This window comes from Pagrus pagrus (assembly GCF_965226575.1).
Source record: "Pagrus pagrus genome assembly, chromosome: 9".
NCBI classification, from domain to species: Eukaryota; Metazoa; Chordata; class Actinopteri; order Spariformes; family Sparidae; genus Pagrus; species Pagrus pagrus.
Window position 1 is genome coordinate 22,213,338 of NC_140193.1, and position 22,190 is coordinate 22,235,527.

General features: G+C 41.5%; 2 protein-coding genes across 5 annotated transcripts in view; one reads left to right on the forward strand and one right to left on the reverse strand.

Moving 5' to 3' along the window:
• The window catches only part of cmss1 (cms1 ribosomal small subunit homolog), a 34,722-nt gene that overhangs the window by 991 nt on the left and 11,541 nt on the right, over positions 1-22,190 (forward strand). The window lies entirely within an intron of this gene.
• On the reverse strand, positions 3,308-16,676 carry LOC311262757 (filamin A-interacting protein 1-like). 2 transcript variants are annotated; one of them, XM_084362435.1, is made up of 3 exons: positions 16,615-16,676; positions 15,930-16,108; positions 3,308-6,232 (listed from the first exon to the last, which is right to left on the reverse strand). In XM_084362435.1, the coding sequence occupies exons 2-3, from the start codon at positions 16,097-16,099 to the stop codon at positions 3,676-3,678; spliced, it is 2,727 nt and encodes a 908-aa protein (XP_084218561.1). In that variant the 5' UTR covers positions 16,100-16,108; positions 16,615-16,676; the 3' UTR covers positions 3,308-3,675. The 2 variants fall into 2 exon arrangements, 1 of the variants encoding a protein (XP_084218561.1); XR_014623300.1 differs by lacking the exons at positions 15,930-16,108; positions 16,615-16,676 and adding an exon at positions 7,550-7,648 and having other exon boundaries at positions 6,141-6,232.

Here is a 22,190-nt window from a genome sequence, read left to right on the forward strand (position 1 = left end):
AAGTACCCACAGTACCTGTTGAAAATAAATGATCAATAAGCTGTTTGCAAGTGAGCACAAAATAAAATTGACAGACTTTTGAATAGTGTCTGACATTATTTTTTCTTTCATACAAAATAACTCGTCTGTAACACACGTCCTTTAATGTTTTGATATCATGTGTGTTATGTTTAATTTTTGACATGCTTCAAACATGACTAGGTTGTTTGACTGTGCGTGCCAAAACTTATGATAGATTCATCTGATTACTTATTAGTGTTTGTTAATGTGTTTTGTTGCAATATCCTCCTGATACTGCTTAAGACATCTGCGTTATAACCACATTTCTTTAATATACTTTCAATACTTGAATGAAGGAATTATTTTGTAACATCAGACTGCAGTGAAAAACATGTAGTCACAGGCCTGTCCCTTTTTAGAGTTGGTGTGTTGCGTATATGCCCAGAGGAAGGTTTTCAATTTTTCTATCCTGTACTGAGAGCTCTGTTGCTTCTTCTGTTAGTTACTTCTTTAGTCTTGTTAAGCAATTTCAGAGGGATCTGATAAGAGAAAAGAGGCTGAACTATCTGTAAGGAGTTGTTGTTGTCTGATGTTCACTACTGCAGATTTATTTACTTTTTTCTATGAAGCATTTGTTGTCATTGTGTTATACTTTTGAAAGAGGAACATAGAAAGACATGCATGGACACCTTGGCTGCACCATGGTGTAATTGAGCTGTGATTACATGCATTTCCTCTGTATGAATGTTTTGACACCCTCATCTGTTAAGTTTGGCCATTTTGAATATCTCATATATCAGCATCTATACTGAGCCCCAGCAAGTTGCACGATTCACGATGCAGAAGAAATCTGAAAGAGAGTGTATGCACCTCTTTTTTTTTCTTCTCTTGTTTGGCCCCTTTACCCCGACTGACATCCCATCCTTACTCACATTTGCATTCGAGAAATGCTTGACAGAGAAGGCGTACGGCTGACTTAAAATTGACACGGCAGAAAAGGAGAGTTGAAGTCTGATGGATAGAGCATGGGAAAGACTTTGAAGTCATAAGAATGAACAGGAGATTCATGCGAAGCAGTATGACTCTTATGGTGATGTGTCCTGTGGCTAAACACTCTCACACTAATGACAAAGATTCTCATGAGTCCTCTGTCACGCTACGGTTTGCCCCAAACTGTCATCAAATGCCTCATCTGGTTTCCACCTTGGCAGCGGGTGATGTCAGTGTGGTTTATGTTTCTCCACATTTGTCATCATATACCTGCTATGTCGGCTCTCTACCAGCTTCTCCAACCACAGGAGAATATATGCTGTCCCCCAGTACTGTCAACTAGTTTCTTACATTACCCAACCAATCACAACTTTGTCCACTATATAGAGCCTGTATTGTAGACTTGGCTAAAGCTATTGAACAGCCAATTGGTGTCTTAGGCCCTTTAATTCTGCCACACTATATAGTTATACAGTATAATTTGTGGTGTTGACCATTTCTGATGCTTGGTCTGTTGACTTAAAACCATGGCATGAATGCTGTGATTAAAGTTTTATGGTTTATACTATTCTCTGATTTATTTAAAGGAACTAGCTGCTCCAACTACAGATAATAGTCAAGTAAGTTTATTTATAAGATTCATTTAAAAACACCAAATGTTGATCAGAGTACTTTACTCAAAGATGTGATTATGTAATTGATTATTGCAACCAAATAAAAAAAGGGACATGATAAAGTACATACTTTTGGTTTATTGATTAAAATTGTACATAAATTAGTTAATGTTGTTTAGCTCTCAGAGGGCTCCCACATCTTGCAAAAGTCATCCCTCTGCTGCAAGTGTGTTGTTTTGGAAGTTGGATACACTGAGACAAGGTTTTTCTCTGAAATAAGTTTTCTATACTGCTCACATTGGTGTGCTTACACTCAGTGATGCAAACTCATATTCTTATTTCAAAAATGATTTGTTACACATTTGTTTTCCATTATATTTAGTAACTGTATCCCTCTTACCTTTTTTAATATTCTGGATAGGGCTTTTCCTCCTGAATGCCGACAGAGCAGTTTGAGCAATGGAAGCTGTTTTTAAAAACAAATCGAAAAATATTATGTGTGTTTGTATTGGATTACCATTTAAGTGACACCCAGACCACTGACCTGTTTTGACTTCAGTGCAGGAATGAAAAAGAAAATGTTCAGAAAGTAAGCAAATCAACACAGCTATGTCGCTGCCAGAAACTGTGTATCATATATATCATTCATTGGGAATATCAGGTTTAGCTTGCAGGACATGTGCTGAAAAAAGCAAAGTGAGACTGACCAGCAATGGCTTGCCAATTACTGCTCTTTAATAGTTGTCAATTCTTTTTAGAGTAAATGAGGAGAAGCTGAGGAAATGTGTTATTGGATTTATGCCAAAGTTTAAATTGTTTATCAGTCTTCAGTTTCAGATGTGTTGCATTAATAATGACAATTTTACATTCATAATTTGTACCCAAAATAGCAAAAGGTTTTTATTATTCATTCACCTTAACACCTGAACAGCACCACCAGCACTGTGTGTTGCAAGTTTTATTGTGTCAGAAAAACATGAGCTGAGTTTTCCAGTGCATATTTGAAGGAGGTTTTCACACTTGCAGTTACACACACACTGAGTGTGAGGAATTTTGCAGTGGTAAAGATAGTGGGTGACTCAACTTTTGAATCAAACCCAGCAAATGCAGAAACCTTTTCTATCCCTTTAACTCTTAAATTTCTCCCTTCACTTCATTTTGGGGTCAAAAATGTGACCAACTAACAGATACGAGTTCACCAATAATTCTTGCTGGTGCTTGATGTGCTGTGCCGTATGCTAGTATTGTCACATTAATGGAATTTCTAACTTTGATGCACTGCCTTGAAAAATATTGATACTCAGTACCATGGGGAAAAAATTATATTGCATTTAAAAGATAAATATAACTAGGCTTGTGTACTGTTAAGCACAACAGCGTCAAAGTTAATTTACTTCTGACCTTAGTCAGAAGAGTGGGAAGAGGTGGGCCTATGAGTGCAAACTCGCTGTCAGGGAGAAGAGAGAGTGAGGAAGCACAGCTCGTACAGGTGTATAAATACTGCAGAAAATAAGTTTTGAAGCTGTTTCAAATATTAATAATTGATATTCATCAATATTTTTGACATCACCCCTGTGTGGAGTTGGCCTTGGTCTCGTGGCCTCTTCTCTGATTCCAACTGTTTAACATTTAAATTGGCAAGAAAGCCTGTTGGCTATGTTGATGCCAACCCCCTCTAAAAAGTTTTCAAGGTGAGTCAGTAAGAACAACACAACACTTTTAATGAACAGCAAAAACATTAATTAAACAGAAAATTATATAAAGCACATCACACATTTGGTTGCTATGATGTCTCACTTAGATCTCATACAGGCACTAGAAAAAAACATGCCATACATTCAATATATTGTTGTTTAAGTCAGTAAGTTTGGGGACAGACTAATTAGCTCAAGTAGGCTTTACAAAGGCTCTTCTAGACAAATACCACAAAGTATTTATTTGATGATTGTTACAAAATACAACAAACTGGGTTCTCATTAGAGGAAGTGTTTTAGTTGTCTAGCCTAGGAATTTTACTGGGAACATAATACTGTATGTTCAGAAGAATATATATATATACATTTTCACCTAATCAAAGGCCACTTACTGTAATGTTTGAGGAGTGTGAAGCTGAAGAGGTAGCAGGGGATATAGTAATGCTACTTGTAATCTTACCAACACCTTTGACATGACAGCCATTAGCGAGCACTTGAGTCCTTTGCTCATGTCGGAGATAGTATGGCCCAACAGGCTGTGGCATGCTGTGGGTCATACCGTTCAGAGACTGGATATATGGGCTCCCCAGATGGATGTGGATCTTGCTATCATCTGTGGTGATGATGCTGGGACTTGTGTCAGTGCTGTTGGACTTCTGATGTTGCCAGCTGTTCTGCCGTTCCGGAGTCTTACAGAAAACAGTCTGATTGGCGACCTCCGTTGGCTCTGGAGAACCGGTCCTGACTGTTACAATCTGAATGGGGGAATTGTTGTGGTCAGGGGTCACAGAGTGTGATGAATTTGGACTTAAGGCCCGAGATATGGGCGTTCCATTAAGTGGGGAGACAGTGCGATCAGGGCTTGAAGGGGGAGTTTTAGTATTAACTGCAGACAAAGCTGAGTTCTGGATGATGGTTATTCTCTGTTTAGGCGAGGCTCCACTTGTTGGAATGACAGCTGTGCTGGTGTAGGATGTAGCTGTGTCTCCAGTGGGGCTGCTAATCTCGAGAGTAGCTGTGTTGAGTATAAGGTGTGGTGTTACTTTGATGTGTAAGGGCTGCCCTGGGGTGTGTGTTAGCATCATCACCTCTCCATTAACCGTTTGGTGCGTATCTATGCCATTGGCTGAATGGCTGCTGAATTGGCTCATGTTATTATTTGCACTGTTCAAACTGTTAAGGTTGTTGACAAGCGAGCTTCTTCTGTTTGTGACTTCTGCATTGTGGTTTGGGTCCTCATATTCTTCATTTAGGTTCTCGCTGTGCTCGCTGTAGTCAGGAGGCAGGCTACCCTCCTCCTCAGTTTGAACCTCTTTGGTGGTCTGATGAAGGTCTGAAAAGTGTTGTCTGCTTGCACCAGATGTTAGATTCTTGATTTGTCTATAACTGTCTAGCTCATTTCTCAGTTCCTCCATCTCTTTGGCCAGCTCTCTGTTTCTGGCTTCCTGCTGGGTTAGTTTTCTCTGCAGCACAGAGTGATCTGTCTGAACCCTGCAGATGGACTCCTCAGTTCCCATCAGCTTCTGGAGTTTCTCCTTCAAGGTATCTACCTCTCTGCCTAACAGTCTGGACTTGACCTGCTCCTTCTGAAGACGGCAAAGGAGTAGGTGTTCCTGGTTGACCTCCTGCTTCTCTGCCTGGTCATACCTGGAAAGCTCCCTCTTTGCCAATTCAAGCTCCTCTGTTAGAGCCTGGGACCTCTTCTGTTCATCCTTGAACCTCTTTTCCAGGGACTCATAGTCCTCTTCTACCTTCATCAGTTCTCCCTCCAACATCTCCTTGTCCTGTAGTCTCTTTTGCAGCCTGTCTAGCTCCTCGATCAATTCTTTGACTTTGTTGTCCTCTGCTTGGCAGTGATGGATTGGCTTGTTTGGAATAGAGCTGTGTGTGTACTTCTCTTCTTTCTCTTTCCTGTTTTCCAAGACCTGTAACCTTTTCTTCATTATGGTGATTTTACTCTGCAGCTCACCGTTCCTCTCCTCCTCTCTCTGTAGTCTATCTTGGAGCTCATCTTTTTCCTTTGCTATGCCCTTAATCCTTTCCTCTAAATCTGCCTTAGACCTCAGTGCCTGCTGACTCTCGTCTCTCAATCTTTCTGTCATTGTTGCCAAATTGCTTTGCTCATTTCTTTTGCCCTCCTTCCTGTTGAGTTTTTCTTCAGCCTGTCGGAGCCTTTCAGCCATGTTCTTTCTTTCCTCCACCAGAGCTACAGTCAGTGACCTGAGCTTGGCCAGGTCCTGTCTAATCACAGTTTCACTCTTTTCCAGTTGGCCCTCATTGGCCTCCAGCTCTCTCACCCTAACTTTCAGAGTGTCAAGCTCACCAGACAGCATCTTGCTAACCTCTCTCTCTCTCTCCAAGCTACCCTTCAGAATATTGCAGTCTTGTTTGCTCTTACCTAAAGCCTCCTCCATTCTGTCCAGTTCACTTATCCTGGCATTGAGTTTATCCACCTCAACTCTCAAGCTACGGCAGTGGCTGGTCTCTCGTGCTAGTCTATGGTCCAGGTCTCGACACTGGTCCCACATGCGTAGCAGCTCCTCATCCTTTCCCTCCATTTCCACAACCCTTCTCCTCAATACCTCAACCTCTGACAGCAGGCTTGGGGCTGCCATAGTGTACTCGTTTTGGTTGAAGATGGAAACCTTTTTATGGTGCTTCACCTCCAGATGGTGGGGTTTGAGCTCCTCCTTTTCTGCCCGGGGGTAGGCAGCACTGACCTCCTGCTTGATGTGGTCAGTGATGGCGGTCAGTTCTTTGACATTAAGCCTCTCTTCCTCCAGCAGCCTGCTCAGAAATTGTTGCTGTTTTACAACCAGCAGTGCAAAAGCCTTCAGCTTTGTCAGCTCGTCCTTTAGAGTTGATATCTCTTTTTCACGTTTTTTCTCCTTTAACTCCTGGTATTCTCTCTCCTTCACATTCAGAAGCTTGAGTCTGTTGAGAAAAACACATGACGCTGCTGTTAAACAGGATGTTGTGGACTGATTTTATTGTGTAACTGTTCCCCCAAAGCCACTTTTTCTTGTTTATACTTAACCTCTTGGCCACAACTTTTAAACACCAGTAACGGTTGTGTATTTCAAGTATAAACATTTATTTTCATTTTCAGAAGAATTTGAATCACAATTTCCTCCGTTCTCAAATTTATCCAGAAGCTGGGAATACTGTCTTTTCTGTTTTGTACATCTATCTGAATTTGTATGTGCGTGTGCCTGCCTGTAAACCCTAAAACATGTATTTATGTCCATGTATTCCATGTTGTTTTACACTTCTCTCCAGGCAGCATGCGTTCAGTACGATGTTTTGAGTTTCACGGCAGATGGTCCCTTGGCAGGGAGTGTTTGTTAATTAAGAAGTTCCTCTACCCTTGAGTACCCTCAACGCTGCACCCAATCACCCTCCTTCTGTGCACATTGAAAGCTACCCCATTTCCAGCTAGGAGAGGCAGGAATTCCCCCCGGTTCCATAAGTAATTACAGACGGGCTACATTTACCAAGTGCTGTCACTCCTCACATTCCCCCAAATGCGTACTAGCAATCTACAAATGCATTTAATACACACTGTACATTTGTGTCATATGTTATTGCAAGGGAGGCACAGTTCACAGTAAATGTTCACCAGTTGAGTTTTACAATTCAGAATAAACCTCCTGCACATGCGTCCATGTTCGCAATCTTGTTTTTCACCTTGATCTTCAGGGCAGCTAATGGTCAGTGTAAAAAAAATAGACCGCACATTGCTTAAGTTTTTTTTAAGAGACCAGCATCTAAACATAACATTTTTAGAGCATCTGTAGCTTTGCTTTAAAGATACTGATCACCTACAGCTACAGTGTGTATGTGTGTGGGTGGATGGGTTAAATTAAGAAGGGTCTAATGTTCTACATGGTCTGGAAATTTTAAATTGGAAATATATACTGCTGCAATACGACAACCTAACATCAAGATAGTTTTTTATATGGTAAAAACTTGCAAAAAGTAATAACTAAAACAACTAGATGCCATAGCTTTTCAGTCCAAAACTTTCCAAGTTAGACTTACCGTCTTTACTGTCTAGATAGCTTTTTGAAGTGCACACTTTTGTAAAAATGAACTTGGCATTGTTAAACATTTAATCTGTCAAACCTTTGCAGAACTGGCCAATACGTACTTTGCCCTGAACCTTATCTTACTGTTAAAAAGCAAGCTTTTAAGTGACACAGGTTTCCAAATGCACCTTTCACGTCTTTCAAGTCTTTTGACTGTTCCTACCTGTGCTGTGCTGTTGGCCTGTGTCCTTTAAAATCCTCCGAGAATAAATTGTCTCTATTCTTTCACCTCTCCCTTTCCCGGAGATCCCAGTGATGTGGACATTCCATCCGGAAAACTAAACATTATGAGAAGTGCTCTGCACACTGAGTCTCACTCGCAGTCAGTGGCGCCCATTACATCATCAGCAAGTCCTTATAAGGGACTGTACAGGCTCTACTGCTGTGTGTGTCTGTGTGTGTGTGTGCGTGCTTGTGTGTGTGTTGTTACTGGAGTTCAGCCCATTCCAGATGAGGTCATTGTGTAGCCATGCCAAAGAGGCTAATGCGAAGGACAGAGTGTGTGTGTGTAGAAAAGTAAAGCCTCAATCACTATTTAAACTAGAAAGGCTAACACTTTCAGTTTGTAGGATTAGATTGAGCAAACATGTCAACTATGCTACTTAAGTGCAGGGCCTCATATGGCACGTCTTTGGAGCTGTAAGTCATCTAAGCCTGCGTATTAAATCATGTGTGTGTGTGTGTGTGTGTGTGTGTGTGTGTGTGTGTGTGTGTGTGTGTGTGTGTGTGTGTGTTGTGCTCCCATATGTTTTAGGAAGAGAGAGATGTTTTGTGAGTCGTAGCTGCTTTGCCTTGGGCCTGATAACCTGACTGAGAGATGACATCATCAGTTCATCGGCCCTCAATTACATCCATATGTCTCTCTTTTGCTCTCTCTCTCCTCCACACGCTGCTTCTCTATCTTTGTCTCTTGCTGTCATTTTGTTCATTACCCTACCTCTGTGCTCTTATGTACGAATTGCAATTTTTACCTTTCTCCTGTGTCCTCTTACGGTATCACTCAAGTCAAATCTATGTGCTCAGTGGAGCAGGGAGGGATGACAGATTATACTCTCATTATTCCCACTGCTAGACTCGTCAGTTACAGCAAGAATGACAAAAATCATAATGGAAAAATAAATTATATTTTATCTGTCTTGATGATAGTTCTACTAGTTCTGCAGGAGAAAACAAACTTAAAGGTCTTGCGTGTGACACATGTTCCCCTCAGGGAGAACTGTCTAGCACTTTGGCGTCTAGGTCCGGCTCTCACTGGGGAAATATACCTCTGGTGGTATGTCTTTCTGTCAAGAAAATCCATCTAGTCCCCAATTAAAGGAGAACTATTTCCCCTGTGTCATGCTGTCATCACACAAGAATTTACAGCCTAAAAGACGCACTTTAACTTCACTTTTTAAATATTTATGTTCTGGAACATTTTCACACCAGGTATGAAAGTCCATGCAGATTGTTCATATATTTTAAAGAAAGCAATGGAAGCTTGCGCAACAGTGCAGAACATTTGTGCAGCAGAAAAAGACAGACCATGTTAATTGCTATGGACTTGCTTACGCTAAACCATTTAGATAGATGTCAGAAGCGATCAACAAGAACACATAGTTTATAAATGTGCAAAGCCCCAAAAATCCTGATCGGAGCACCCTTAGTTGTAATGGAGAAAAAGATGCTTTGGGTTATTTTTAATTGAATTCCCAGATAAATTTACTGTTTCAGTGCACTGATGTCATTTTGGACAATAGAGTTTGTTGTTGTTGTTGTTGTTGTAAAATATCCTTTGTTACACATCTTTGTCAGTTTGTGTAAGTGTTTGATGACCACATTGAAGGGATCATTGCAAAAAATGTGTGCGTATATCAGCTGATATATCTGTAGCAGAATGTTTTCTCCCTGATATTGGCCAGAAATATCAAGTTACGGTTGGGTTCTGTTTTTGTTTTTGCTGGAAATTAAATCCTGTCTGAACAGTCCACAGATCAACAGTGACACTGCTTGTTTTATGAATATTCAAAAAAATACAATAGTCAAATTCAAACTATTATAGGAAAGAACCCAAGAAAATCTGTGATATGGGTAATTAGAATAAATAGTAGTGATTGAAACTGTCTACCACTTACTGTATGATAATATTTAAGCTACTTTAAACCGCTCTTCACCCAAAGCAAATTGATTATCAGCTGTGGGCTCTAGTAGTTAGCTACAGATCAGATGAAGGTGTGGTCTATAAATTAACCTGCTTGATTATTCAGCTTTGACCCTAACAACTCTCAAGTAAGATGAGATATTTCTCTGTTTGTTGAATGTGAGAGAGAAATCCTACTCATACTTTGCAGTCCCTATCCACAAACCAACTCCCAAATCAGAGTTCATGAGGTCCTGTTTCCCTTAGAGGAGGGGTTGGCATTGCATCGCCTGTCCTCAATTACAAGCATGATCCCTCAAAGGCATTTCCAAGAAAACCCTCAAACATTGCCGATATGTAATATGCCCCTTATATGAGAGTAGTACTCTGTTGTCATGGCCCCTTTTTTTCATCCAGGGGTGTAATTTAGAGAGATTGAGTTTTTTTTAGCTGCTGCCTTTCACAAATCCATCACTTGTACTAAGCACGACTGTAAAGGGTCATGGAAAAGGCATATTGAAGCTGCAAAAAGAAAAGCAGCTGCTCAGGCAGTCTGCTCTGGCTTTGTTTTCTTCATTTATCAGCACGTTTAATAACATTGAAGGAATGACTAAACTGACCTCATGTGCTTGGTATAGCTAATAAATGCGCCCAACAGCTTGCAATCAGAACAGTGGTTTTGCTCTGAAGTGATGCACTGCCAGACTCCTATGGTAATTTATGCACATCTTCCTCTGACACATTATTGGCCGCGCAGGCAGATGGTGGATTTGAGTGTGAGGGATGGACAGAACAGCTGTGGGTTTCGCCACGGCACAGCCAAGTTGACTTTGTCCTTTCCTTTGAGCAAAGTCTTCAAAATGTTTCCTCCACCATGTTTAACCAAGCCAGAGAGCTTTTTTCATTAAGTTTTTCAATGACTGCTCATTAGCCATCCTAGCAGTATGGTCGTGGAGATGGCTGTGTCAGTCTGGTCTATGGTCCACCTCTTTGGTACAGATTGAAATATCTCAACAGGTATTAATAGATTGGTATTAATTTTTATACCAACATTCAAGGTCCCTGGAAGAGAGATGACTCTTGTGATCCCATGATTTTACCTCTAGCACCACCAGCAGGTTGATGTTTTTGTTTTTTTTGTGAGGTGTCTCTTTTAAATCAATTGCCATGTACAGATATTCATGGTCAGACGGAATTCTTATGTATATCTCATACTATATAATACCTACTGACCATATAAGCATGCTTATTTTTTTCGTGGGATGGTGAAGTCGTGTCAAGTTGTTCAACCAATCATACTGAACACATGCTCTGACAGCATACCCTCCAGTGACCACACAAAAAAGTTAGGGTGGTTGTTTAAGGGTATGGTGTCAAGAATTTTGTTCACCATGATTGGCTGAACATGACTTAACTTTGCCATACTAGGAAAAAGATAGCGTGCCCAGTACAGCCTCACAGCTGTAGACTTTTAGTCTGCATTCCTTTCCTATATCTGTAGCAATAATTGTGTATGATGTTGAATATATTGATGGGAAGACCACATGAGTTTGTGGGTGTAGGGTAGAGCCTATTAAAAGTTTGTGATTCATAACTCAAGTGAACAGATGAGAGCATGAATGTCTTTGGTGTGTTGAACATGTGTGTGAGGTTAATGCTGAGATGCTGCCAGCCCAGTGACAGACCATAGGAAACATACACAGACTTAGAGCATGTTCTGATAGCTGAGGTTGGAACAACCAGATTGCTGCATTGTGATGTGCAGATGTAATCATCCTTTGACACGCAACAGGGATCGTACTATGGCATAAAGTAATTATATGCCGTGACTGGAATTTTACCGTATAGTTCACAGCTGAAACAGGTCATCTGCTCTGCACATGGCACCTTGTGGAGCTACTTTTTCAGGGAAATGAAAATGAGAGAGGGGTGCTGATTTTAAGCCTGTCTGAGAGGCTCTCTTGGCTCAGAGCATATGCTTTGAAAAGAAACAAGGAGGGAGATTGAAAGATTGTTGAAGAGGATTTGGAGTAGGAGTGGAAATTCTTTCAGTTAAATATTTAGGCTACTGCAGAGCGAGATGTAAGAAGGACAGGATGGAGAGGGAGATGAAAGGGACAGGCATATCGCCATGTGCCTCGTGTTGTTTACCCTGTGGACAAATGCAAGCATTGACTCAGCTCAAACCTATTTGTGCCAAGCTCAAAGACGCTGAAGTGCAGTTAGAAAAACAAAGAAGGGGAGTATAAACTCTTTTTTTTTAACCGGGTGCAAATAGGCACTCAGTATAATATGGCAAAGAGCATTGCTGTATGCATTGATTGCAGATGCTTGATAAGGAGCAGTTATTTATTTAGTTTGAAGACTAGAGCTGCAACTAATTCTTTTCATTAAGGATTAATCTGCTCCCAATTAATTGATTAGTTTGGTCTGTTTAATGTCAGAAAATGGTGCAAAAATGTCCCTGAGAATTTTCAAAGGGTGGAGAGGGTGACGTCCTCTGATTGAACTTTATGTCTGACCAACAGTGGGTCAAAAATATTCAATACTCTACCATATCAGATTAAAAAAAGCAGCAAATTGACAAAGTTAAGATGCCAAGGCAGGGCAATGTTTGGAAATGTTCCTTAATGAAATTAGTATAACAAAGCAAAATAATAGTAGATTGATGTTCTCACGATCAACTAATCATTTCAGCCTAGCCTAGTTAAGGTCACCGATAGGGTTGCCGTGGTGACACAATTTTCCCACCGACCAATAAGCTTGTGACAACGCCAGTAGTCCCCAGTACATCGGCTTTTTACAAGAAAAGACACTCTGTAGAGCGCTGTGTGAATTTACTGCTAATGCTAACTGAACGTCTCCTACAGCTGCAGCTTCACAATAAAAGCATTTAACTGGTGAAACATGAGTAGACTTTTACTTTGATGTAAGCTAGTCACAGGAAATGCAGTGTGTTAACACAGCTACTTTTGGCATTTGTTGACAGCAGATGTGTCAGGGAGAAGTTTTTATCTGTCTGTTTCTTGGAGTAATGAAACAAGAAGGGGCTGTTAGATGAAGAGATGCAGAAGACAGGCTGCACTCCTCCAACTTCTCAGGGAGGTAACGACTCCCTTTCCCTAATTAACATCATCAGGTTCCCTATTGCATTGGGTTTAATTCCAAAATATACCAAATAGGTACTTTCACTTTTCGCTTTGTCACCTGATCACTCACCATCGTTTGGTAAGTCAACTGTCCCTACTCTCTTGTCTTTATAAGTGAAATGTGATTCTTCCTATTTGGTGCGCCGACTCTACTTCTGGCCCCGCTGCTGCACAGACTGGACGCCTGCGTCCGTTAGTAATTGTAGCATCTGTCATCTGACTGGTACTGATTTTTTTTTAAAAAGCAAAAAGACCCTGGGGGCTGTGTGTAAATGGTGTAATCTGTGTTAGCCTGACCACCATGTAACACCGGGACTACGAAACACCGTGGCAAGCCCAGTCACCAGTGGGGCTTTTACATAGGCACTATTAGCTGTGCTGACTTAAACCATACCACGCTGATTTGCGTTTCCATTACCAGTTTAAATGTGCTGTGTTGTTCTTAGCAGCACCTGAGCTGGATCATCTCCAGAGTGGGGGCCTAAGTATGCCAGACCTACCTTTAAGTTACTGCTGATGGAACCCCATAATTCCTGATTTTGCTGCTTTCTAATAAAAGCTTTTAAATGACAAAATGACAAGCGAATTTTGTTGTGGAGAATTTACAGTACAGGGATTAGGAGCACATGCAAAAAAGGCCACAGTGAGATGTTAGATTAAAGTGAAACTCTCGCCAAAAAGCAACCGAGGCTTTATTTATGATTGGGTATGAGTCAAACCTTCACGTACAAGCACACTCATGACCAAAGAGGCACTTTTAAGATTTACCGTAGTTTCGTTTTGGGGCAAGCTCATTTTGAACGGGAGTACATAGGGCATACCACGACGGCATCAAAATGTCTATTTTTAGACCACTAAGAAGGCTCCACACATCATGAAACTTTACTGGTAGCATCACCAGGGTCTCTACTCATGACACGAGCAGTAAGAACATTGTTTGTGTACACAAAGTGTGTGAAAAAGACGGTTTTGAACTACTTACGCTTAGCTACTGGGACTCCGGCGCGCCGCCGCCATTCCAGGCAAAAAGTGTCGATCTCCGGTTACGTGACATCACCGGCTGTTGATGCCGTACTGTTTGTAATATGTGGCTCCCTTGTCAACATGGACGTCAGTGTTGCTTTTGACTAACGACAGAACAACGAATTATCCGCGAATTCATCTGGAAATAAGCCCGAGGAGCGTCCCACCGTTACTCTCCGTCATGATGGCCGCACTCGGAGATCGACACTTTTTGCCTGGAATGGCGGCGGCGCGCCGGAGTCCCAGTAGCTAAGCGTAAGTAGTTCAAAACCGTCTTTTTCACACACTTTGTGTACACAAACAATGTTCTTACTGCTCGTGTCATGAGTAGAGACCCTGGTGATGCTACCAGTAAAGTTTCATGATGTGTGGAGCCTTCTTAGTGGTCTAAAAATAGACATTTTGATGCCGTCGTGGTATGCCCTATGTACTCCCGTTCAAAATGAGCTTGCCCCAAAACGAAACTACGGTAAATCTTAAAAGTGCCTCTTTGGTCATGAGTGTGCTTGTACGTGAAGGTTTGACTCATACCCAATCATAAATAAAGCCTCGGTTGCTTTTTGGCGAGAGTTTCACTTTAAGAGCTGCGGACCACATGCTCACCTCTGCAAACAGCTCATGTCCAACAGATAAACAACTTCTTTAACTTGTCGTGCTGTGTGATTGGAAAAAACAGTTGCAGCAAAAATAACGGGGGACTTTTTTTAATGAAGAATTTAGAGGAAATCAAATGTGTTGCTCCACCATTTTATGGCCGCTCCTACTACTCGATAGAACATGAATCAGCCTGCTGCTTTTGAATGTTGTTGTCTTACAACAAGTGCATCAGACATATCTTCAAGCAGGCAGCCCTGTTGTAATGGAGATGAAAATCCCTGCCACGCTGGGCTGATACTCTGAGTTAAACCAAGCCAGCATATGTGTATGGAAAAGGGCCACAGAGAGAAGATGGGGGGAAAAAAAGGATAAAATTTGAGTAACGTTATGTTTCTTTGATCTGAGACAAACACCCGTTGATATCCCCAACAGTCCAACCTTAATGCAAAGTCACAGTTTCTTCTTGCTGTCAGCCCATACTTCAGTTTGTGTGATAAGTTAAAGTGTGAGGTTTCAGAACCGTGTTCTTGAAAGGAATTCATAAAGGAGGGAAAGCAGGGAGATGAAAATCCTCTGTGTTGAAGCAGTCATAAATGTTTGAGCCACACAGGGTTCAAACTGCACCACAGACATGCTGTCTACTCATGTATTAATCATCATTAGGCCAAGATGGACCACAAAGCCTTTATGTGTGCATGTTTCGGTTTTCCACATTGTATTTGAATAGACAGAATCCTAGTAAAGTTAATCACTCTCCTGGCATGGCTATTTTTGGTCTTTAATTGCGTGTGTGTGCCTGTGGTGGATCAGAAAAGCGTTTTCATTTTGGCACACAGACGCAGACAACTAGTCTCCTCCCAAGGCTGCAAGCCCAGTGCGGGTCCAGACTCGACACAGCTAGATTACAGAGTGGACTCGGATGGTACATGAGCCGAGACAACCGAAGCTTCAACACAACAGCCCCGCTGTGGGCCTCAAATTGCATAGGAGAACCAGTGACCATCTTCATGTTAGACCTAGCTATGCCCAAAGGCCACATCTAAATGTGCTCTCTATTTGGGAAGAGAATCTTTCTACCCACCAGCAAAGCCTCAACCCATTTACTTAGTTTAGAAAAAGGTTTCATCCTGTGCCGTGTGGTACTGTCGAATGGGCCAGTAGGGTGCCAATTTAGACTGTACATGTAATTGCATGTGAGTGAATGTTTATGTGTTTACAAGGGAGAGTGAACAGAGCCAGGCTGGCCGCAAGGTCTAACCGAGTCCAGGATGTAATGGACTGTGTCTGAGTGGAGTAACTCTTAAGTACAGTCTTGAGGTCACATTCAGTGGGCTGGTAGAAATGCGGCAGCCAGCAGCGCCTTCGCTCTTTCACTCAGCCATGAAGAGCATTACAGGCCAATCTAAGCCTGAACAAGTGTACATCACAGAGCTCAGATCTGGCTTGTTCCAGTGTGCTGAAATACTTTAATCCCTTAGCTTCTTCTACACTCGCTGTAAATCCTCTTCTATTTACATCAGGAGGGATTCTGAAAGGCATGGATTTTTCTACAAGTCTAGCTTCAACACAGGCTACCAGTTTGGTGGGAGTTATGAAATATCAATGTTGTCTTTGCTTAAGCATTCATCTGAACCTCTAGGGTTTAGTGCACCAACCTCTCTCTGTCCTGCTCCAGTAGAGTGGTAAGGCCATTGCTCTTACGGATAAAAGCCCTGTGGCTCCTCTCCTGCTCCTCCAGCCTGTGTAGAGCACCTCTATGAGAGCGGGACACCTCCAGGAGCTGCTCCAGCATTCTTTGGGATGAGCGCTTCTGGGCCTCCACCATGTGATTGAGCTGAGGGAGATAGGGGAAACAACACAGGAGGCTGTGAAGAGGAAGATGACAGTGTACCTTGATTTATGTAAGTCAAAAATGTTAAAAGAACAAATATTTGAATTAAAAATAAAATGGATAAATTCAACCTTTCTTCCCCTGGTTTTGATTAAAAATATAGGTCATTAAACTGATCAATAATTAAATGAAATTAAACATATTGTGTTATGTTCCAGCGAATTTGTCCAGCCCTGCTGTGCAGTTATGGAATTTTACTGAAAGAAAGTACTGGTTACTTGAGATAACCCATAGACCAAATCTGAGGGGGGGAAATTCTTCAATTTACATATTTATAATCACTGCTAAAAATAAATCCAGCACATGTAACACCTGTAGTACAAAATAACAAATTTGTGCAGTGATGCAGCAGTAATCTATGCTCTCGTCAGACAGTAATGGATTCACCTCGTTAAATTTGATTATCTGCTCCATATGGCGTCTAGTTTCTTATTATTGGCTCTTGGTACCTCAACGATTGGTTTCTTGTACACATCCTGCTGGTGGTACTGCTGGGCCCGCAGGGAGTCTCTCTGTAGTGCACGGAGTGCCTCATCCGGTGCGTTGAAACCATATTGGGCCCCCAGTAGAGCTGAATCCATCTTCTCTGATTTCAATACAGCAATTACCTCATCTCTGGCCTGGTGTGACAAACATAGCAGTAGAGCGCAGGCTTAAACTTCCATAGAGCTGCAACAGTTATTTAATTATTTAATTGTTTAATAATTAATTATTTTTCTCAATGATTACATTAACTGCAAACTAACTATTTTGATAATCTAGTAGTTTATTTGTTTTTGTATTTTTTTTTTTAAGAAAAAAGTCAAAATTCTCCTTTTTAAATGTGAATATTTTCCGCTTTCTTCACTCCTTTCTGATGGTGCACTGAATGTCTTTGGGTTAAGGGGAGAAAAAAAACAAGACATTTGAGCATCTTGGGCTTTAAGAAACACTGTTTAACATTTTTCACATTTTATAGACCAAACAACTAATCGATTTATTGAGAAAATAACTGACAGATAAGTCAACAATGAAAATGATAATTAGTTGCAGTTTGTCACAGTGCAATTTATGTGACTTTTCAGATGATGAGATGGATAAACAACTACAGAATGAATGCATACACAGTAGGTCAACAAATCACCCTACCTGTAGTTCTCCCTCCAGAATACTGAGCAGAAACAATAAGTCATCACGGGACAGGTCTTCTCTTGTGTGTCTGCCTTCCCACCTCTCTCTCTTGTTTCGCATGTTGGCCCTCTGAATAGTGATTTGTGGGGCATGTAAAGGGTGGAAGGGAGACTCTGAGTCTTGTTTCTTCAGATCATCTTCACTCCACGGAAGCACTTTTTCACTTTTACTGACTGAGTGCATGTCCACCTAGGAGGAAGTGGAAAATTAGAAATAATTGAAGGTAGCAGCTGAACATTGGAACAAAGAGGAATATGTGCTTCCCCTATCAAAGAGGCTGAACAAGGTCAATCATTGTCTTAGCAGTACAAATGAATGTTGTGTGGCTTTAATAAGCAGCTGGCTGATGCAGACTATAGAAGCCTTTATTGACTAATCCAAAGTCAAAAGGCCTCATGTCATAACAGTTAGTGTTACTGAAACGGATAGGCCTGCGCCTGGCGTTGCTCCGTGGGAGGCTTATGTCATCTCATAGTCCTAACTCTTAGCACATTTACAGAAATCACTGTCAGCTTGGCAGACAAAAGGAAACAAGGTTGCCAGAAAATAGGACCTTAATTACTCACCATATGAGAGTGAGATATGTGTGTGGCATGTGTGCATATGTGTGTAATTGAAGTAAATCACATCAGTGAAGTGTTGGATAGCCAGCTTTGGGTAGGGATGAGAACACCAAGTCAGACTTGGTGTTCTCATCCCATATAGAGAAAGACAAAAAGCAAGAAGGTTCATATTAGTGAAAGATGATGTCATCTCTCTGCTCTTCAGCTCTGCTTCTCTAGTCCAAACTTTCATAGTGGCTGGGAACGCCTATTATTCCCTAGTTGTTGGTCAAGTTTCTTAAGATAAGTAACTAAAGGCCCATGTGTTTCAAATCTTGTGGGAATAACGAAAAGCAATTTGGTGAAATATTGAGAAATGTTTCAAGGTTCATGTTTTCTCTGCAGTTTTTAATACTGATTAAGACCTCCTCAGACCTTTTTACCGGTGTTAGAAATTATGTTGCTGAAGAGAAAAGCAGTGAGACCCTTTCTCTCTTACACCCCCCCCCCCCCCCCCTCTATTTTTCTCCACCGTTCCTCCTCTTACACAAGCACACAGACAGGCAGCATCTGCTTGTTGTCACCAAGGCCTTGAGAGCAACCTTGAGTCTCTCTCAACAAGATGAACACTTGTACATAAGGGATGAACATTGAGCAAGAAAAACGCCGAACAGAAAGCAAGCCCTTTAGCTGGTTCAAAATGCAGCCAAAACACCTTCACATATTGAATCCTCGTGAGAGTGTCGGCTTACTTAATAGATGGAGCCTGCATAGAAGTATTTTCTCTTGGACTCTGTGTGACGATCTCAACCTCCCTCCCTTCCTCCTGAAACCCTCTCTGTATCAATCAGGAAGACAGATGAAGCTGTCTAAGCTGTCCCCATGTTTCTTTACTCCACTTGTTTTTAGTGAAAAGAAGGGATGATGGAAGCTCTTAAGACGAGTGCTGTGTGGAGTTTTCATTAGGTCACTTTGAACGATCAAGACTTACTATACTGAGGAACTGTATTAAAAAAACAGAACAACATACAGGACCACTCCCTAGTTTTACTGCATGACCTCAAAATGATCTTGGTATTCTTTTTCCAGAGGCCTAGATTCAAACTAAGGAAATGGTTGAGGTTTGGACCTAAGAGAACCTCCATCCGTCAGGTTGAATAGGTTTAGTCCAGGGTTCATCAAGATGACAACATGCAATGGAGCAGTGGTGGCCTGGTAACCATTTTCCTTGGACATAAGATTATATATACGTGTTTCTTTATTGTACTCATCAGATGGTGCTGTTAATGCAAGCAGTCAAGCCAAGACACATGCTTGTTTACCCTTTCCCTTCAATTGGTGATGGGGTCTGAACTCCTCACTGTTCTCTCTCCTGCTCTCTCACACACAGTGACATGAGTCAGACTGTGTTCTTCTTTAGTGTGGTCACGGTGTCTAGACAAGCACATGCATACTGATGTCTAAACACTCCCACACGATGCCAGGCATGTGAAAATACCTCCAAACTTCAGTTCTGGCTCAGAGCCAGAGTCCGCCTTAATAATGATTGCCAGGGTTGCCTCACTGAGGACTGTCCGCTGGCAGGCAGGTTGGCAGTCGCACATGTGGCCACCTTTGTTTATTTATCTGAACACAACCCAGAGGCAGCATGCCAGCATCCCTCCTGCCTGCCCCTGTCTACTCAAAAGAGCACCGGCTGCCCTCAGAATAAACCATTAACACATGCATAGAAATTCAAACACACTGGACTCACTCTCTCCTAATCAAAGCTTGTCTACTCATCCAGGTGGTATCTTCACAGTAAAGTGAGGAGAAATACAAATATTGGCTGGCCTGGGACCATTGAATTGTCACATCAGTTCCTCGACAGCCGCTCTAATCATCATCACTTTTATATGCAACTATAGATAAAGCACTAAGTGAGCCCATCTGTATGATCTGATCATGGTTAGCTTCGGAGTCTCAGACTACTGGCTGATGAGAGACCATGCTTTTATTGATGTCATTGTAAATATGAGTCCAAGGAGAGATGAGGTGCTGAATGGCGGAGTGGGGAAATGTTCAGCTGTAAGGGTTTATTTCCTGGTTATGTGACCAACAAGTATTTAGATTGCTTCTCCTAGCTTAAGGAAAGTTTTACAAATATATGCTCTCTGTGGATTAAAAGTTCATTAAAGAAAGGGTCATAATTGACCTGTTGCAGATTTAGATGTCCTGTCAACAGTTTTACAGAGATCACACACAGACAAATGCAGGTGAATGACCATCACCTGCTGGTGCCAAATGTGGGCAGTGCATCTTTGCTTTTGGTCGAGGCTGCAACTTCACTGGTCAAAGTTCACCCATGTTGAACTCCGTGTGAAGCCAAAATGCAAATTTGTTTCACGACAGGATGCAAAATATTTTATTTGCCTCTCTGCTCGCTTACAGTGTAAGTGAATGGGCAGTGAATATTCGCCACTGTTGATTTCGCGCATGTTTGACCGTGCCCTAATTGCTTTATAGGGATAATTCTTACTGGACTGCAGGGGCATTTTTTGCTGCAATACCATGAGGGGCCACTGGGAAACATTGTAAATACTGCATTCTTGGATGTTCTCTTATTTGGTGCAGCCAACACAAAGTCTTCTTCCTTCGAATACTGATTTGGATGTCGATGACCATGGCATTGATTGAATCTTCAAAGCGTTCAGGTCAACCGTCGTAAACACACATGAATAGTATGGATTTAGGAGGACGTAAGAAATATTGCAGGCTTAAAGCAGCATAACTCTCCTAAACATGTGGAGATGTATGATAGATCTTACAAGGGAGAGGAGAGAGAAAACAACCTGGTTCATGGCCCCCAGGTAATTTAAGATTGAGACCCCTGCTTGAGCTATTCATTCCCCATGAGCAGCTTATATCCACTTTATATCCACCTGTCATGGGAGGCTGGCTCATTCTGTGCCCTGGAGTCCTCTTTGGTCTCCAGTTTCCAGGGTTAAGTTGGCAGAGCACTCTGTAATACGCATCCTGTATGGCTGATGTATGTTTTGGCACAAGGACAGTGCTGCAAGCATGTTTGGTAAGAGAGGCGTAACAGAGAAAATTATACAGTTAGCAAGCCAGCTAAAGAGAGAGTGAGATGTTAAAGAGCCTATAAATGTATTTTGACACCTGAAATGCAGCTGTTGTACTTGATTTTGGTTAGGTCGCACACTGATGACTTTACCATTAGATGACAATCAACCACCTTCACTGCAGGTGTTATAACTGTGCCTAATGACATTATATGCTGTGTTTAAAGTGTTGCACTATTGCATTATCATGGTCATGGAATTTACCATACTATAGAACAGATGTCTTGACTCAGTTCTGACTCAGTATCTTGACTTCGTGGAGGTATCAGAAAAGGTGCAGCAAAAGGAAAGTCAGTCTGTCGTTTAATTACCAGATAAATCAATTTAGTTTTAACACGATTCTTTAATTCTTGTAAATGAGTTGTAATTAATTTTTTACATCAAGATTGTCCGGACAATTTTGTCTTGTTCATGCACATTAATTAACATTACCGGGGAAGGATTAAGAAACTACAATATCAGATTTACTCTTACAGTACATAGAGCAAGTACGATATTTTTTTGCCTCAGACATCATTCCCTTACAGTATTTGGGTGTTTTGTTTAATGTGCCTGACAGAAGGTGTTAAATATTTGAGTATGGCTCCCATTCGCCTTTTATTGCCATTGATACGTTTTAAGTGCCAGATGTGGCAGAGTTACTGCCGTCTGTGCTGCTTATAGTGCTCAAGGCTATCAAGACTACTGAATGTTGGGTTTAGGATTGATGACGAACATTGAGAACTATCATTTTCTTATGATTTAGATTCCTTTGAAAACTTCACTTATGATCTGAATCTTAGAATAGAATATTCTCCTACAGATCTGTGAAGCAAGAGCTCACCTTATTGCCATCAGGTAAACTGCTATACACCGATCAGCGACAACATTATCGCCACTCACAGGTTAAGTGAATAACATTGACTTGTTTGTTACAATGCAATGTGCTTCTGGGAAACCTTGGGTCCTGGAATTCACGTAGATTCCACTTTGATATGTCTCAAGTCTGCAGTCATTCCTGAGAACTGGAGGGGACCGCCATTAGTGCCTTTGCCATCAGAGGGTGTACACCTTTTACCTTTCAGTGGTTTAAATGTTGTGGCTGACCCTTGTACAGCTGTCAGTGTCTAAGTGATCTTTGAAGTCTAAACTATGGTGATGTTGGTCATTGAACTCAAATAAAATATTGAGGTTGAGCCAAGCAGTTTCGTG

What these genes read in the sequence shown, in the direction of transcription:
- LOC311262757 (XM_084362435.1), bottom strand. Translation starts at nt 16,099, where the DNA reads ATGGTGGAGGCCCAGAAGCGCTCATCCCAAAGAATGCTGGAGCAGCTC. An exon ending in CTGGAGCAGGACAGAGAGAG is followed by an intron (nt 6,233 to 15,929) that starts GTTGGTGCACTA and finishes TTTTCTCAACAG; the next exon opens with ACTCAAGCTTCTGAATGTGA.